General features: G+C 40.6%; 1 protein-coding gene across 8 annotated transcripts in view; it reads right to left on the reverse strand.

The window, feature by feature from the left end:
- The window catches only part of LOC143392336 (protein CutA homolog), a 36,378-nt gene extending 20,944 nt beyond the window's left edge, over window positions 1-15,434 (reverse strand). For 6 of the 8 annotated variants that reach the window (XM_076845590.1, XM_076845592.1, XM_076845593.1 and 3 more), the window contains exons 1-6: window positions 15,263-15,434; window positions 11,147-11,295; window positions 6,469-6,528; window positions 4,677-4,722; window positions 4,203-4,252; window positions 85-247 (exon numbers count right to left, since the gene is read on the reverse strand). In XM_076845590.1, the coding sequence (XP_076701705.1) occupies window positions 145-247; window positions 4,203-4,252; window positions 4,677-4,722; window positions 6,469-6,528; window positions 11,147-11,295; window positions 15,263-15,331 (477 nt within the window). In that variant the 5' untranslated portion in view covers window positions 15,332-15,434 and the 3' untranslated portion in view covers window positions 85-144. Of the gene's footprint in view, window positions 1-84; window positions 248-4,202; window positions 4,253-4,676; window positions 4,723-6,468; window positions 6,529-11,146; window positions 11,296-15,059; window positions 15,207-15,262 lie in introns of those variants that run through there. The other 2 variants (XM_076845598.2, XM_076845596.2) reach the window with 2 other exon arrangements.
- Between the last annotated feature and the right edge of the window lie 4,167 nt (window positions 15,435-19,601).

Below are 19,601 nucleotides of genomic sequence, written 5' to 3' on the forward strand. Positions count from 1 at the left end.
CCTTGAAGACTTTCAGCCCACAGAGCTGCTCCTCTTTGCTGACAGTAACTTGGAATTCACAGGTAGAAAGAGGCCTGCTCTTACCCAGAGTTCAGCAGCTGAGGGATAGAGGCAGCCAGCAGCACGCACCAGAAGCTTCCCTACTCAGTCTTCCTCCATGCCCTCCTCAAGCCACTTTAAATAGTGCACATCTCCTTGGTCCATGGGAAGACTGAAGACTTCTGGGATTTCAAAAGGATGCACCAACCTTTGGAAAGAAGGGAGAGCTCTGTGAATCAACCCATGTGATATGATCCAACTAGCCAGCCTCCTGAAAGGCCCTTTGAAATCTGCGACAGTCTACCTGGCTAGTGCCATAGCCCACCATTCCTGAGCCCATGTTTCTTAGCTGTCAACAAGCTAAGCTGGATCAGGTGGCTTTAGAGTCTCACAGACATGGTTCAAATTCTACATTTCCTTACTTACTGTAAGGACTATGGACAAGTCACTTCATTTTCTAGGGATAAAAATAATACCTATGTAATTAGATTGCTGAAGACTAAATAAGACAAGGTATATAAAGCACTTACCTAGTCCACCAACTGGCACTGCACACATTCTATTAGATGTTAGCCTCTGTTTTCATTAGTCTCCTATACACACTGTTCTAAATTCCCTCTATATTCTTCCCCACATAGAAAGTTTTTCCTGCTCCTGCTGATCAATCAAAAGCCTTTCTCTCCCTCAAGGTCCAGCTCAACCACTAGCCTTTTCTAAGGGATCCTCACTGACCACTAGGCCACAGAAATCCCTCCCTTCTCTCCTGTTTGTTTCACCTGGCTCTTGTCACACAATACAAGTTCTCTTCACTTTCCGACTGAAGAAACATGAGAACTTGGTTTCAGTTTCCCATTTGTCAAACAGGATAATAATTCTCTATGTCCTTTCTGCTGCTGAAAGAACCAATTTAAAGTTCTCATGAGATAACATGATTAACAAATCACAACATGGGTGTAGGTGCTTAAACATGTGGAGTAAGTTGGATGAATTTTATCCAGTTCCTGAGGATAATGAATTTTTTCATGGACATCTAGGTAACGGTAACTGTTTTTATAAATAAACATACAGAGGCCAAAGTGCATATTTTAATAAGCACTTTAGTAGTAAGAGCTGCTGATGACAAAGCATCATTTCATATGTATATCTCACATATTAATTCCAAAACACATGACTATGATCACCATTTTAAAGACAAGACAGCGGAGGCACAAAAAGTATTGATATTCTGCATGTACTTATGGTACAACTAGCCAGTGGGAAGCCACATTTCAACATTAGGAGGTTAAGCTCTGGAGTTTTCACTCTTAACCCTGAAGCTGTCCCTGACATGTTAAGTTATTTCTTGACAGTGTAGGTTCTACCAAAGATGTCTTACTCCCTCAACTCTGTTGACATGGTAACATAAGGGCCTTCTCTATAGCAACATTTGAGACTTAGCTATAGCCTTATAGCCACAGATTCCTAGTTCTCTAAAAAGTGAAGGGAAACAATTTTATCATCCAAATAGGTGGTTCACATCTTTGGCTGCACATTCGAGTCAACCTGGGGTGCTTTTTAACAGTACCATACTATCTGGGTACAACAGCATGCACCTATAGGACCAGTTGAGGCTGGAGGATCACTTGAGCCAGAAGTTCCAACACCAGCTTTGGCAACATAACAAGACCCCGTCTCAAAAATAACAACAATAATAATATCATACTTTGTTCCCATCCTAAACAAATTTAAAGTGGTAGTTTGAAAAATACCACTGGTTTAGACTATGGGAATTCCTGGGGAATATTACTAAGATGTAGTTTGATTCAATAGATCTGGGATGACCATGAGATTCTGCATTTCTAGCAAGTGTCCAGTGATATCAAATCCAAAACTTACACTTTGAATGATATAGGATTATACCACTGGTTCTAAAAGTGAGGTCCACTAACCTCTAGGGGTCTCTAAGACTCTTCCATGAGGTCTAAGAAGTCAAAACTATTTATATAATAACACTAATTTGTCATTCATCTTTTTACTATGTCAATGTTTGTGACAGTGGTACAAAAGCAATGATGGATAAAACTACCTGCATGTTTACATATATCAAGCAGTGGCACCAAACCACATTATCATTGTACTCTTCACACCTGCATTTTTTTAAAAAAAATATTTATTTTTAAGTTTTAGGTTGACACAATATCTTTATATTTATGTGGTGCTGAGGATCGAATCCAGTGCCCCATGCATACTAGGCATGCACTCTACCACTGAGCCACAACCCCAGCCCTCACACCCGCATTTTTAAAAAGTCAGACATTTTTGAAGTGGTAAAAATTACTTTTTTAAATTATTTTTTGACCTTGAATACATGTCTTTTTAATATTCTGAATGGCAAAAACGGGAAGTACACATAGGCATTTCTGTTGTGTACCTAGGTTCAATAGTCATTGAAAACAATCTGAGTCACAAGCTAAACTAGACATGTTTTTTTTTTGTTTGTTTGTTTGTTTTGTTTTTGGTACTGGGGATTGAAACCAGGGGCATTTAACTACTGAGCCACTGAGCCACATCCCCAGCCCTTTTTTATTTTTTATTTTGATACAGGGCATCGCGAAGTTGCTAAGTCTGGCTTTGAACTTGCAATCCTCCTGCCTCAGTTTCCTGAGCTGCTGGGATTTTAAGCATGTACCACCATGCCCAGCTAGACATACTTTTTTTCTTTTTTCTTTTTTTTTTTTGCATAACATTTTTGCTTTCAAACCTGAATAATTATAATTTCTCTGTCATTTTTACAAACTATAACTGAAGTCTTGAGTATTAGGAAGACATTTCCTCAAATAGAAACAAAGTGAACCCAATACTCAAATGAAGACAATTTATATCACTTATTAACATTAATAAAATTATGTTCTAAGACAAAATTAGAATTTTGAAAAATTTGAATTCATTACTGTAAGCTTAAAATTGTCCCAATACTTAAAGGTGCTCCTTTTTTTTAATATTTGTTTTTTAGTTGTACACAATACCTTTATTTTGTTTACTTATTTTTATGCGGTGCTGAGGATCAAACCCAGGGCCTCGCACATGTTAGGAAAGCACTCTACCACTGAGCCACAACCCCAGCCCACTTAAAGCTGCTTCTTGAGGAGATCTAGCTATCTTACTAAACCAGATTTTGCAAAAATGTTAAAGGTTTTCACATGAGACTTTTTTTTGTCTTTTTTAAATGCAGTCCTAGGAATCAAACCCAGGGCCTCAGGCATGCGGGCAAGCTCTCTACCACTAAGCTACACCCCAGCCAGAAATGTTTTTTCTTGACACATGTTGACATCTGCCACCTCACTGTTTTCCCCAACTGGCTACATGAGGAACCACCCCAGGACAATTCTGTAGACTCTTCTATATCTTTTCTCCTCCAAGTTCATCTTCAGTTCTTTTATTTTTCCCACTAGTTTTTGGCTTTGGAAACTATGATTGCTTTCTATAAAAATGCATGTATAGGACTGGGATGGGGGTGAAGTTCAGTGGTAGAGTACTTGCCTAGCATGCAGGAGACCCTGGGTTCCAACTCTAGCACTAAAATAAATAGCACTATTTGTGTTAATATTATAATGGTTTACTACTGTTATTTTTAATGACCTAAAACATTTTAAAAATTGCTCAACTTTAATGTTTAAAACAGTTAACTTTTATTTTTTAAGAGAACAGACACAAAATTTATTAACATTCTGAAACATGAAAATCATACACCATGTCTGAAATTTAGAAATGGAAGCTTCTAAACCTTTTCTCAGAGAGGGAAGGGAGATAGGCATGTGTATATATGATTATTAGGGAAATGAATGGACCCTGGAGACAGAAATTAGATTGTAAAATGATGCTCTCAAAACAGTTATTTTTTTTTATTAACCCACAACAAAGCTCTTTTTGGTCTAAGTAACTTTTAAAAGTGTGAAGGTTCTGAGACCAATATTTTGAGATGCACTGATTTAAACTATCTCATTCTAGCTCCCTATTTTATAGAAAATCTTTGATTCAGAAAGAGACAGGGACTTGCTCAGAGTTATATGGGAAGTTGATGGCTAGGTTGCAGATTTCCTGCTTCTGAAGCTCACTCCATTTGGTCCCCAGAAGAAGAATTTGCCTGTCTGTCGTGAGAATGAGTGAAGAGATGCTAGTCTTACCTGATAAAGCCAGACAGCATGAGGACCTTGGAAGTTTTTGTCTTTATTAACTGTAAAGGAAGGAAAAAAACCACTACTTTAGGGCTGGGGATGTGGCTCAAGCGGTAGCGCGCTCGCTTGGCATGCGTGTGGCCCGGGTTCGATCCTCAGCACCACATACAAATAAAGATGTTGTGTCCACCGAAAACTAAAAAATAAATATTAACATTCTCTCTCTCTTTAAAAAAACAAAACAAAACACTACTTTAGGACTGAGCCCCAGCTTTGCCCTGCTCATTCACCTAGCCATTTAGCAGTTAGCATTCCTCCCAGGTCACCAGGTCATGTCAGGAGCTCACAAATGAACCTCATGCATCTGAAGTGAGCAAGACCTTCAGTCAATTGATTCATGTTAATTTTCATTGGAACCTGGGAAAAGGTCTTAGTCTTTCTCATTCCCTTACCCAGACCATCTCTGCTCCTATCCTTACTTACCAATAAGACCTCAGTGGCTTCTTCTATTTCTCCCTTCCAAAAAAAACTAGAAAAGAAAGCAAAACCAAATTGTGAAACTCATAAAAGGAGCCCAGCGAATTAAATGTCAAACCTGGCCAGAATAGGTGATTTACTAAGAAGGAAGCTAACATCTTTCTAAGTCCATATCAAGAAGTCTAGAGTTGGTCAAAGTCCCACAAATCATCTAGTTCCATCATTCTAACACATGCATCTAGCATCTTCCAGAACATTCCTGGAGGTGGGAGGTTCACCATCTCTTGAAGAAGTCCCTCGAACTTAAAGGTTTTCACATGAGACTTTTTTTTTTTCTTTTTTAAATGCAGTCCTGGGGATCAAATCCAGGGCTTCAGGCATGTGGGCAAGCTCTCTACCACTAAGCTATACCCCAGCCAGAAATGTTTTTTCTTGACACATGTTGACATCTGCCATCTCATTGTTTTCCTCAACTGGCTACATGAGGAACCACCCCAGGACAATTCTGTAGACACTTCTATATCTTTTCTCCTCCAAGTTCATCTCCGGTTCTTTCTATGTTTATCCTATATTCATGGCTTCCAGTCCCCTCCCCGACCCTTTGACTAGTGTTGCTATGATCACTGACTTTCAAAGCTGAGTGCCCATGAATGGATGAATGAAAAAATTCAGAAGGCTTCAGGAGAATTAAACCTTGTAAGATACACACACTTCTAGAAATGAAAAACAAAATCAGTGATGATGTTCAGAACAGAGTGTAAGAGCTGGGTACAGTGGCACACACCTGTAATCCTAGCAGCTTGGGAGCTGAGGCAGGATTGTGAGTTCAAAATCAGCCTCAGCAATTTAGTGAGACTCAGACATCACTTCTTCACCTCCCTTATATAGAGACCCTGTCTCTATATAAAATATAAAAAAGGGCTAGGGATGTGGCTTAGTGGATTCAATCCCTGGTACAAAAAAAAAAAAAAAAAAAGAAGAAGAAGAAGAAGAAGAAGAAAAGAGTTTAAGAACAGCATCATAGGGCTGGGATTGTGGCTCAGCAGTAGAGCGCTCACCTAGCACGGGCGGGACCTGGATTCGATCCTCAGCACCACATAAAAATAAAGGCATTGTGTTGTGTCCATATACACCTAAAAAAATAAATATTAAAAAAAACAATAGCATCATGGGAAAAGGGAGAGATTTAGCCTGAGATGTACATTGACCCAGGGTAAATCTAAGATGACCTAGGCCATGGGCCCTTCCCTGTCACAGCTTTGGTAAATATAAGAATTCTAAGCTGATATTCTATTCTGGTTATAAAACACTCATTTCCAGACTGGATGAAGAGTGAATCGCCTATAACATTTTTTATTTTTTTTAATGCTTAGAATTGAACCCAGGACCTTGCACATGTAGGCAAATGCTCTACTACTGATCTACCTCCCTAACCCTTGTTCTGCTTTTTAAAGATTCAAAGGCCTGGGCCCACCCACTAACTGAACAGATCTAGGCTGGAGTTCAGGGAATTGACATTACAGCCAAATTTGGGAGCCACTGCTATAGATGATGTGAACAGTAACAGAGTAATATTACTTTTTCCTTCTCTCTCTATAAACAGCATATTTTTGCTTTTCTTGGATGAGATAAACTACTTGATTGATCTCCTCTGAGTATAAGTCAACTGTGAACCACTGACTAATTTAATACCTTTGAGTTATTCTTTGGTAATTCCCATTAGTTTAGTGCTTTTTCCACCAGCCAGGACCTGACCCTAAGACTCCCAATTCCCCTTTATTGCCATAGAAAAACTCACAGTGAAGATGTCTTGGGCAAGATGTTCACAGAGGCAGCCAGTTTCTTATCCAGTATGCCCCTAAAGCAAAGAGAAAAGGTAGCGGTCACTAGAGCAAGTCCCAAAATCTAAACAGAAAGGATGGGAACAGGGGTTCTTGGGAATTACCTTAGAAATCTAAATCTAAGTAGAAAATAATTTAGGATGTCCCTCCCCTGCTTTGGTTTAGTCCCCAGATTTCATGTGTTAGAAATTTTATCCTGTTAACAGTATTTGTGAGGCTCTTGGGAATTAATAGCAGCATGGAAATGTGGGGCTGAAGCTGCTGCAGGATCCACTAGGGCAATGCCTAGTAGAGCTACAGGGGTTGGACTGCCACAGAGACCCGGGATTATAGAGCTATATGGCGGGCAAGTAAGAGCTATCAGTTTACCCAAGTGAGCTGAAGCTGTACTGAGGTGGAGGCTGGGCTGCACAAGGCCTCGGGGGCATAACCCCTGTCCCAATATATCCAGGAAGGGGAACATGCAATTATGGAAGATGGTTCTAGGGCCTTCAGATTTAATGCTGTTCATCCTGTTGGGTTTTGGACTTCCATGGAGCTGGTGACTCCTTTCTTTTTGCCTGACTCTTCTGTTTAGAATGGGAACATCTGTCCTATGGCCTGTTTCACCACTGCGCTGTAGAAGTGTGTAGCTCCTTTGATTTTTCAGGCCACAGTAGATTACATTTGCCTCAGGCATGCTTTCAGTCTCACCCAAATCTAATTCAGAAGAGAAAATGCACTTTGGACTCTACCATGCGGCCAGCGCAATGGTTTCATTAATGAGGTTCTTGGCATAAAAGTTAGCTAGTGAGATCGAAACAAACACACAGACTCAGTTACCTTTTTCTATGACCAGGTCCGAGACGGCTCCCCTCTCTGGTTCCCTTCTCTAACCGCCCGGCAGGGCAGCAAGGATTACTCAGGGCTAGCAGGAGAGAGAGAGAGAGCACGCCAGGGAGTAGCCTTTTATTGGGGAGCAAGAAACTCAGGGGATAATTCCATCCAATGAAGGTTGAAGGGGGGGCCACACTCCAAGGTCAGGGTCAGTGATTGGGCCTCCGGGGTCAGTGGTCAGTTACACCCCCACACGGACAGGCTCTCTCAACAGGAGAGGGCCGGGAAAGCTCCGACACAGCCAGAGCGCCTCAGACCCTAACCGGGAGTCACCCAGTCACGTGTGAGAATGGCTTCCGACATTGGACTTTTGTATTATTTTTGGAACCAGTTAAAATTTGGGGGTTTATTGTATTTTGCATGTGAGGACATGGATATTGGGGGCTAGAGGCAGAAGTTATGGTTTCAGTGTGTCCTCAGAATTCCCTAAATCATGTTAGTGGATTTGGAGGTGGGGCTTTTAGGTGATTAGGATTACCTGAGGTCATGAGGATGGCACCCTCATGAGGACATAGGTGGCATTATAAGAAAAGGGAGAGAGACCAACCTAGCATACTTGCTCTGTATCACCATGTGATGTTCTCTGCCATATTATAAAGCAGGGAGTAGGCCCTCAGTAGATATCAGCACCATACTCTTGGAGTTCCTAGCCTCCAGGACCATAATCTAGATAAACCTTTATTGTTTATAAATGACCCAGCTTGTGGTATTCAGTTACTGCCATAGAAAACAGACTCAGACATCACTTCATCACCTCCCTTCAGAACAGTTCATAAACAGCATGCATAGAACCTCTGAAGTCAGAGCTGTTTCTATGTACTTTTCTGGGTGAGAAGTAAGAAAGCAACTATGGGAAGGAAGTTTTAAGGAGAGGCCCAGTCTGTGTGGGGTCTGGGCAGTAATTAACATTGGACCTAAAGAAGATCCGAATTCCGTTTTCAGCCCTGCTGTAAGATGGCTATGGAATCTTAAGTAAGTTCTTTCTTTCTGTCTCTCTCCTGCTTTGGGGAAATAAGCAACCTGACCTGCGATACATCAAGACTGGTTTGGCCAGTGGTTTTCCTATTCCCAATAATTTCTTTTATTACGCTACCTCTACCTTTAACCACCAAAGATAATCTAGCGGAGACACTAAGTGCTTCTGACTGTAAATACCCATGTGACCACACAAAACTAATACAATTCCAAGCAAAAGCAAAAAGAAAAAAAAAGCATCATGTTTTGGCAAATATAGGACCTTTTCATCTTTCTTTCTTTCTTTCTTTTTTAAAGGAAACCAAGGGAACCTCACCTCTGTTCTCTGAAGTGCTTGGACCAAGCCAAACAAACCTTATCTGAGCCCTGCTCACTGATTCCTCTTTCCCTCAGCCGTTACCAAGAGAACTGACCTCTTTTCTTTTTCCTTGAGTCCCAAGCTGAAGAGTATTCTATTTAAGGCTCCATATTCATGTGACATTATCACCACTGTTACTCTCTTGGAAAATTACCAACTGTAAGAAGAGACCTGTCACACAAACTTGTTCAAGCAATTGCTGTGAGCCTTGTTCACTCAACCACTCACTGAGAAATTACATTTCATTGGTTCTCCTGGTGTTAAGCAAATGCAAGGAGCAAGTTACACACCCATGGAAGATAATCACATTGCCTCCGAAGCCCTTTCCCAAATATGAACTCCTCAGCAATTGATAATAGCAAACTGTCTTTAGGTAAGAGATTATAGAATATGGAGGGGTTTTATACAAAAAGTTCCTAAAGGGCTGGGTCTGTGGCTCAGTGGTAGAACGCTCGCCTAGCATGTGTGAGGCCCTGGGTTCGATCCTCAGCACCACATAAAGATAAATAAATAAATAAAATAAAAGTCCTATGTCAAACTACAACTAATATATATATATATATATATATATATATATATATATATATATATATAAAATTTTTTTTAAGTCCCTAGAGCATTATAAAAGAGAGTAGGGAAGAAGAGAGGCTGACTGAATTCAATTTTAAAACAGACACACAAACCCTCAAGACCAGTAGAGAGCCACACATGGGGAGCTCAGGATTTAGGAAGCAGAAGGGAGAAGTGCAGAGGTCACACAGGTTAGTGGCTCAAAGAGCAGATACATGTTGGTCCTCATGACATTTTAAAAAATCTTGACATTGGCCAGGTGCAGTGGCACACGCCTGTAATCCCAGCAGCTCAGGAAGCTGAGACAAGATGATCGCAAGTTTCAAAGCCAGCCTCAGCAACTCAGTGAGCCCCTGTCTCTAAATAAAATACAAAATAGGGCTGGGGATGTGGCTCAGTGGTCAAGTGCCCCTGAGTTCAATCTTGGGTACCCCCCAAAAAAAATCTTGGCTTTATTAACCAATATTTAATATAGAATGTATTTCACACCCCAAACAATACAGATTATCTAGCTTCTAGCAAAAAGAAAAAAGTGAATCTTCCAATATTGGGCCTGCATGTCAAATTTAGCCACGCTAGAGCTGAGCAGCAGCTGCTCTCTTGAGGCATGAAATACGCTTCTCAGGTCAACACAGTTCCATTGCTCTTTCCTCCCAAAGCCTAGGAAGCACCATCATTATACACCAGCCCACTTCTCATTTACCTGATTACAGGCATTTTCTTTCTTTCTTTCTTTCTTTTTTTTTTTTTTTGTACCAAGGATAGAACTCAGGGCACTTAACCATTGAGCCACCTCCCCAACCCATTTTTGCATTTTACTTAGAAATGGGATCACAATGAGTTGCTTAAGACCTTGTTAAATTGCTGAGGCTGGCTTTGAACTCGTGATCCTCTTGCCTCAGCTTCCCAAGCCACTAGAATTACAGGCATGTGTCACCGTGCCTGGCTGCCTATAGGCATTTGATTGTTATTGTGACACTGAACTAGTTTTAGTCTACTATTAACTTCAAGAAGGCTGAGTTATAAAGCAAGAAGAAAAGGAACACAGAGCCACGGCCATTACTTCTCAGCCTCACTAACTCTCTTCAACCTGTATCTATAAACAGAAGGGGGAAAATTCAGATATAATAAACATTTTCTAAGCACCTACTATATTTATTGGGGTATGCACTGTTTATATTTCATCTCATTTAATCTTTACCATCACCCTGTGAGGTAGATGGCAAAATGCCGTTTTATAATTTAGAAAAGTGATGCTTCATGAAGGGAATCAGATGTGACTTGGCTGTACATACTTGCCTACCATGCTCAAGGACCTGGGTTTGATGCCTAGCACTGCCAAAAAAAAGAAGAGGAAAAGGAGGAAGTGGAAGAAGAGACACAGCTCGGCCAAGATCACGTACATAGTAAATGGCATATTCACATTGAAACCCTGGCCTAGTCCAGTGTTCTTTCTAGTATGTCACAGCTGCTTCTAGAAAACAGCCAAATACTTGAAATGACCTCCCCCTCCTTTCTTTTGAACAAAGAGAGGTGGGTCAGCAATTTGGAGACTTAGATTACAAACCTGCAGGGTTCCACAACTCTCTTATCTTAACGCCTTCAGCAAACCACCTCTCTCTGGGCCTCAGATCCCTTTTATGCCCTCCTGCACCACTTGACATTTTTAGGCCCTGCAGCAGCATCAGTCAGGGGATCATTTGGCCATGCTCCTTGTATCACCCAAGCAGACAGCTATAGAGTTCATTGGACAGGCAGGTTTGTGAGAAGCAAGAGAAGGGCCCAAATTAGTCCCTCTGGAGCTTCTTAGAGCTTCCCAAGTCTTCTGGGGCAGCACCTTAGCCCCTGCACTATACCTGGCAATGTCTCTAGCAATTTGCTCGTTGGGACAGTTGACAAAGACGATGGAGTGTGTGCCAGAGATATAGCTGCCGGTGATGGCTGAGTGAAGCTGTAGGCTAAGGGTCCTGAGCATGGGGTACATCAGAAAAGAAGTTGCCAGGATCTACACAGTGGAAAAGAAAAGCACAGGTCAATGACTCCCATCTCCAGCAGACTAGAACCAAGGCTGATATCATTTTTTCATCCCCCAACCCCATCTATAAAATAACCCCTGAAATCTACATTGAGTTTTCATATTTTCCTCTGCATATTTTAGATGAGAAAGAAAATGGAGGCTCACAATTCAAAAAACTTTTTCAAAATCATATAGCTTTAATTGGTGAAGCCAGGATTTGAACTCAAGCCTGGATGACTTCAAATCCTTTTTTATTGTGCAAAACTGCTATTGCTGGTGATACTAACTGGTATCCACTGAACTGCCATCGTTATGTGAAGATTATTATGAATGATAAACTCTTAAATCTATTGATTTTCAAGGAGTAATTTCACCTGCATTCATTTGTATATGCATTAGGGAATGTCAGACAATCTAGTGCAAAAGGTAGGCTTGTGAACAGATCAATTCTGAAACAATTGGGCTGCTGTGCTGGGAGGACCAAGAGGAAAGCTGTGCTAGAAGGAGCAGGAAAAAGCTTTGAAGAGAAGGAATGAGGTAGGAGTGAAAAGAAGATGTCATCTGAGTTGGATCTGAAATAAGTAGGATTATAAGAGGGTGCTCTAAGCAAATGATAATATGTACAAACTCAAGAGGTACAAGGGACAGATGAAATATCCAGTCTGTACTAGATTTGCATGGGATAGTAAGAGTAGATCAGAGAAAATGAGGTTGGCTAGAATTATAAAGAAAAGGGTCAGGCCACAGAGTTGGGGGTTTGCATTCAGGTGACTGAGTGCTTTTAGAGGTTTTTTAAGTAAGACAATAATAATATGGCCAAGCCAAGTAGCGTTACAAAAGGGCTGGGAATGGGGAATGATCAGAAGGCAGCCTACTTAGCCATTTTAGTAACCCCAGAAAAAGACATTAAGATCCTGAACTGGGGTTGGGATTGTGGCTCAGTGGTAGAGCGCTCACCTAGCATGCACAGGGGCCCTGGGTTCGATCCTCAACACCACATAAAAATAAATGAATGGAATAAAGGAATTGTATCCAACTACAACTAAAAAAAAATAAATATTAAAAAAAAATTCCTATAAAGAAATCCTGGACTAAGGTGGCACTGACCATGTGAGAGGAAAAGGCATTCAAGATATAACTTTTTATTTTAATGACAAACATCCAAAATCGGGGGGAATAAAAAGAACTGGAGATCCCTTCTATTCCAGGATTCTCCGTTTGGTGGACATAATGGAGCTATTAACAGGGACAGAGGCAACTTGCAAGGAGTCAGGCAGGGACTCAGCAAGGCTGAACAAGAACTGCTTCTCCTGCCTCCTAGGCCAGGGATCTGGCTTTGCTCAAATGAACCTCTGTCCTCCCTTCTCATTTTACATTATTGCCTCTGTCCTAGCTCCTACTTGTTGGCAGGGCCTGAGTAGTGGTTTTGTATTTTTAGCTGCAGTTTGACCTCAGGCCTTTTGGGTTGGGTTTTTCATTCCCTCCCACTATCTCCACAGTGCCTCAGTCTCATATTAGCTCTTTGAACCAAACCAGAAACCATGCAAGAAAAAAAGAAACAGGCTTTTCAAGGAAGCTTTTACTGTTATTTCTTTTTGACAACTCAATTGGACCATCGCGGGAAAAAATAGAAGGACTAGAGGGCAGGATTTAAATCCTAGTGCCAGTACAGATAGCTGTCTGTGGCCTGCCAACTTTCTTCCTCTTCCTTCTATAATCCTGATGTAAAAACTGGAGATTATGACATTCATGCTGCCTAACTCAAGAGTTGATAGGAAATTACTGAAAGGGTACATAGGCATTTGATTGTTATTGTGACACTGAACTAGTTTTAGTCTACTATTAATTTAACAAGAATGTTAAATTAGATAAGGTATATTTAAAAAGACATACAAGATAGGAAACAAGATAGGAAAAGTAATTTGTAATCACTAACTCAATAAAGGAAGGGCTGTGTTTAGTTCACCATTCTCCCCACCTCAGTTCCTGGCACACAGCAGGTTCTCAATAAATACTTGTGGATTAGTGAATTAGTAGCACACAAGTGAAATGCTGTTGCTAAGACTAAATAGCCTTGTGAAGAAGGCAAGGCTTCTGGGTCACCCACTGTGAGCAGTGCTTTCAGAACACTGTATGGTATTCCAGCTACATGACTCTAAAGAAGCTTCCAGCACCACTCTAAAGAAAAGGAGCATTCAGCCGGGCATTGTGGGAGGCCTAGGCAAGTGGACTGCAAGTTCAAGTCCAGCCTGGGCCACTTATGAAGACCCTGTCTTTAAAAAAAAAAAAGAAGAAGAAGAAGAAGAAGAAAAGAAAAAAAAAAAAAGACTGAGGAGGCAAAGTGCTCCTGGTGATCCCCAGTACCCCCCAAAGAAATAAATAACCAACCAAGAGGTAGATGGGCCCTCAGGTATTATCTAAGACAACCCTTAATTCAACAAATAAGAAAACCAAGGCAGAACGTACAGAAACTCAGTGATAGACCAATTCTTGCCTCCAAGACCCCTGACTTCCATTCTGACTTTTATGCTTTGCAATAAGCAAGACTAAGAATGGATTCAGGGCATCCTTGAAGCTTTGTTTTATCCAGTGCTTCTCAACTCAGGGAGATTTTGCCCCTCTGTGTACATCTGGCAATTCTTAGAGACAATTCTGACTGTCATGACTAGGGAAGAGGTACCATTGTCATCTAGTGGGTGGAGGCAAGGCTGCTGCTAAACCTCCTTCTATTGTGCCATTCACAGAATACGATGAAATACAGAGTTGTTTCTATGCCTCTCCCATTGGATAGGAAGTCTTCATTCTCATTCCTTCCTGTAATCCTACCACATTACTATCTGGGAACAGACTATATGCCTGAGAAATGTTTATGGGCCACATCAGTTAAATATCAGAAGTAAGAAAGGTCAGTTTGGACCCCAAAGTGGACTATAATATTTTAAAAAGTAACATGTTATGAGTGTGAAACCAGTGGAAAATATACATATCACAACATTCCCTAACAGAAACAGTTACTATCATGGGAAAAGAGTTACCATAAGTTTTAAAGAAAAGCCTTTTATTATAAAGCCTTCATATTTATGTCCTTTACTATACACCTTTTCATATTGATGTCTTTTAAAATATACCTTATCTAATTTAACATTCTCATAAAATATTTTATGTACTCTTTCAGTAATTTCCTATTGTATTCAACCTTTCTCCTTTTTTTGTCCTAGAATGTGTACACAGCCTTTCAGAGGCTATGGTTGACTTTACAGCCTGTGACAGGCAGAAGGGGCCTCACTAATCACCAAAGCCAATGGCACTAAACCTGTAATCCAAGGAATCTGTAAATACCCTGAAGTCAAATGCAATATTGAGTTTATCTATACATTTTCCTGGAGTACAAATCCAGAACTTTCAAAAAAACAATTCAATGAGATTTACAGTCCCCAAAAGTTAAGAGCCACTGATTTGTGCCAATTTTGACAGATAAGGAAATAATGATCAGTGAATGGGAGCAATCACTCCCAAAAGTAAGGGGTAAGCTGGGCTAGAACCCAGGGCTTCTAACCCTCTCCTAGGCTTTTTCCCCATTCTCACTTCCAACATCAATTTTAAGATATTTCAGATGAGAAAACACAGTCCCAGAAAATTAGTCTATTATACAATAGGAAAAGGAAAGAATCTATCATGAAACACTTAAGTGGGACTTTATCAGCAGATACCCGTTGCCCTCCCCCACTCTAGCAAAGAAACAGCACACTCACCTGTCCCTAGAAGTCAGGAGTAAAGGTATGGTGGTAACCTTGAGAACCACCCCACTATCTCCAAAGGATCTTACCTACCTGCCCCCAACTAAAACCCCAGGACCAGTCAAGAAAAATATGCCTTCTTCTCCATCCTTGTCCTTCCATCCCCAGGCTGAAGGTTTAAGGATGAGGGGGTTTCACCCTGTAGACTAAGGACTCACCAGAAAGCATATGAGGACAGAGGGCCGCGAGTAGCCTGGCAGAGGGCACCGTGATCCCAGCCTGTCCATGGCTTTGTTGGTAATTTAGCACAAGGCAGTGGCAGTGAATTACAGTCTTAGGCGGGGTGCCGGCTGGTGGGCGGGCACTGAGGGCCTTATCTGCCCTTTCCCCACAAGGCCTCTGGTCTGCACACTGCCTGCCCCGCCCCAGCCAGGCTGGCCAAAGACACTGTAGGAAACTGGAAAAGGGAGGTTATTTTCACTGGGCACACCTCTCCCTTGAAACTTACAACCTAAGCACTCAGACCTATAACTCTTGCAAAAATATATGCTATTTTCTCTTTCCATTCCAACAAACAAAAAGGCATGTCCCCAGAAACATACAGATAAAGACATAAACTTTCAGAAACCACAGCACACAAACACTAAAACACATACACAAAACTCTTCTCTAAAGAGCTTCAAACTACCTATAAACAAGGGAAGCACAGAATGTAACCCTTACAAAATGTGGTCCCCATATTGCCCCCTCCTCCGAGGATCTCCCCTAATTTTCTTTGGCTTAGAATACTCTTGCCCACTTCTTCACTTCCTAATAAACACATCCGTTTTCCCAGGCCAACTGCCCTGGGAGCCTTTCTCAGAGTTAATCTCAGTCCTCTTCTAAAGAAGACACACTGCGCTTGTTTTGGAGAGCGGCACATAAAACCAGCAAGCCAAGGGCTGACTGTTGTCCCTTGGGAATGCAGAGTCCACTGCTACTACAGTTTCCAAATTTTTAATATGCCTTTTTATTATATGCCTTCATATTTATGTCCTTTACTATACACTTTTTCATTATGCTATTTTCTCTTTGCAGCTTTTCAATGTGAAATATCCCAGTTTTAAAATGATGGCAAGTTAGCACAGAGGAAAAGCTTTAGTGCACAGGTAAACTGTTTCAGGGAACCATTTTACATCTTAATTGTTCTGGTGGCAGTTACACAGGTATGAAAAAAATTCAACTGGACACTTCAACAGGTGAATTCTATTATATGTAAATAGTTTCTTATTCAAAACAGGAAATACTGAAAAACAATTGAAAAAATTTTCAAAATGGAAGGAAAACAACAAAATCTTGTTTGCAGATTTGCAGTTCATAGCTTCCCTGTTTATTCTCATCATCTGTTCATCTGTCTCACTTGTTGAGACTACAATTTCCTTTTCTGGGGCTACTGGGAATTTAACCCAGGAGCACTTACCACTGAGCCACATGCCCAGCTCTTTTTATTTATTTATTTTTATTTTTTTTTTTTAATTTTTTTTTTTAAAGAGAAGAGTGAGAGAGAGCGGTAGAGAGAGAATTTTTAATATTTATTTTTTAGTTTTCGGCAGACACAACATTTTTGTTTGTATGTGGTGCTGAGGGTCAAACCCGGGCCCCACGCATGCCAGTCGAGCGCGCTGCCGCTTGAGCCACATCCCCAGCCCCTATTTTTATTTTTTTTTTATATTTATTTTTTAGTTGTAGTTGGTCACAATACCTTTATTTCACTTATTTATCTTTATGTGGTGCTGACGATCGAACCCAGGATCTCGCATGTGTGAGGCGAGCGCTTTACCGCTGAGCCACAACCCCAGCCACTCTCTTTATTTTTTGAGACAGGGTCTTGCTAACTTGCTGAGGCTGGCTTTGAACTTGAGATCCTCCTGTCTCAGCCTCCCAAACTGAGCCACTGGGATTATAGGTATGCGCCACCATGCCTGGCTAAGACTACAAATTCTTTTTTTTTTTTTTAAATATTAATACCTTTATTTATCTTATTTTAATGTGGTGCTGAGGATCAAACAACTACAAATTCTTAAAGGCCTGATAGACTTATGAAAATGTCTGACAAAGTAGTTAATCATTTGTAATCCTAATCCTGTTGTTTAGATTAGCTATGCAGACTCAAGCAAGTTTCTTAAACTCTCTGGGTTTGAAGGGAGGTTTTTGATAAATGCAGGGCTAATAACTTCCTTCATATGTCTGGAGTGAGGATTAACAGATTAATGCTGAGTGCTTTATAAAATGTATGATCATGTCACCATTTCAAAAAGAAACAGTCTCATGTCAACCATCAACACCTGTTTGTAATTGAAAAATTTAACATATATGGTTAGAGGCTGAATGGTCCTAAGAAAACCTTTGTATTTTAAGCCCTCTAAAATAAACTGGGGCCATGATCTTTCATACCAATCATCCATAAGAATGGGTACTGTTAATGACCATTTACCTCAGATCCTCAGATATTTCCTGAGTTGATGTCACAAGTTTAGAACAGGACTCTATACAGAATTTCCACTCAATATCTGTTGAATGACTAAGTGTTACAGATTTGTCTGGTGATTACAAAGATGATAGTAGTGATGAAGGTGATGTTGAGGTAATAAGAGAATGATAATAAGATGAAGTGTTATTTGGAAGAAGCAACCTCTGGATCCGCTCTGTCCCTTAACTCATTACTCATTCCAAATTCAATTCCAAGGTTAGATTTTAGAACTCCAATTATAGCTTTGACAGTTTTTTCAGCTATTATCAAGTCTTAGTGCCACTGCCAGGAAGCTTTTTATTCTATACCTTTTCTCTTTCCTTCTCCTCCTCCCTATGGAATTGATTCAGGCTGACTTTGAGTAAGACTCAGACTTCCCCTGCAACACAGATAATACACCCATCCCTATCATTTACTTCGTTTATTTCTCCCTTATTACTTTCTTTATTGTTTATTTCTTCCTTCAGTTCCTTTAAGTTTCTTTTGCACCTCTCTATAGACATACAGCAATTTACTGTAATGTTTTTTGGGGGATTGCACTGGGATTAACTCAGGGCACTGGACCACTGAGCCACTCCCCAGCCCTTTTTTGTATTTTATTTAAAAACAGGGTCTCACTGAGTTGCTTAGTGCTTCGCTTTTGCTGGAGCTGGCTTTGAACTCACAATCCTCTTGCCTCAACCTCCCCAGCTGCTGGGATTACAGACATGCACAACCACAACCAGCTCTGAAATCTTTTTTAAATGTCAAACTTCAATCCAAGAAAGGATCTGTATCAACTGCAGAATCAATGAAATCTGAGGCATTGTTTAAGACAGCAATTTCTTTAGATTTATCTTTACCTCTAGTTGGGGACTGGTCTTCTTCATCATCTATGGATATAGACTCTAAATTATTTCCAAAGATTGGAACTTTAGTAATTCATTATTTTCACTTTCCTTTATATTGATGCAGACAGATTTTTTTTCAACTTCTTCATTAGCTCTGGGGAAACATGCATACGCATTCAAAGAACATCCTTCCAATCTTTCCACTAAGCCTTATTAAAAACGGCTGGTTTTATATCATTCATCACTTCTTTTACCACTAATGTGGCAATGTTATCATGTTTCTTTTAAAGTAAGCTTTTTGTCAATGCAGTCAGCAAGGTGGTCAAACATATGGTTGATGTAATACCTCAGTTATACCATGATTCAAGGGCTGGAGAAAGCTAGTGTCTTCCAAGGAAAGAAACCCAATAACATCAAATAATGAGCAAATAATGAGTCCGGGTAACCAGGACTTTTTTCCACAACTGGCACACTCTGAATTCAAGATTTTTGTGCTTTTTTTTTTTTTTTCCTGTTAAACACACCTTAGGTTTCATGGATAATCTAATTATAAAAACCAATCCAAAAAGAAGGTATTGTAAAAAATCTTTTTCCAAAAGAAAAGTGGGATTAAGGTCTTTGTATTCATCATTTTGTCAAGGGAGACATTGACACACAAAATGAAGGAAATCCTGTCTTTAAGTTTCCTCTAAGCTTTCCAGATTATTGTCTTTTTCCTTAAAAGTATGGGAAGGCATGCGTTTCCAAACTAGGTTCATTTCCTAGGTATTGAGGCCCTGCTGAGGCACACTGCTTCTCTGATGAGTCGCTCCAATTGCTTGAACTGTTTGGGTGCCAACTCAGGATTTAACAGTTCTTCCTTCCCCATCAACTTTATATTTCACACTATTTATTTTTAAACTTCTCAAACCATTCCTGGCTCGCAGGAAACTTATCTGAACCGCCCTGACCACTGGTTTCCACCACATGCAATACAGATGCGTTTGGGCTGGGTGCAGAGGCCGTTGCAGTCAAGAGGCCGCCTTCTGTGCTCTGCCCCTCCACTCAAAAGGCTACCGAGGTCTCCATCTTCTTGGGTCTACCTCACGGGAATCTTGGAGCAGTCGGGCAAAACACTCTCCATGCCGGCCCAAACAGCCCTCGTGTTTTTCTCCATCACAAGTACTGTTGACTCGTCGACACCCAAAAGGCGCCCCACGATCGTATTACTCAGGCCTT

Source organism: Callospermophilus lateralis, chromosome 2 (assembly GCF_048772815.1).
Source record: "Callospermophilus lateralis isolate mCalLat2 chromosome 2, mCalLat2.hap1, whole genome shotgun sequence".
NCBI classification, from domain to species: domain Eukaryota; kingdom Metazoa; phylum Chordata; class Mammalia; order Rodentia; family Sciuridae; genus Callospermophilus; species Callospermophilus lateralis.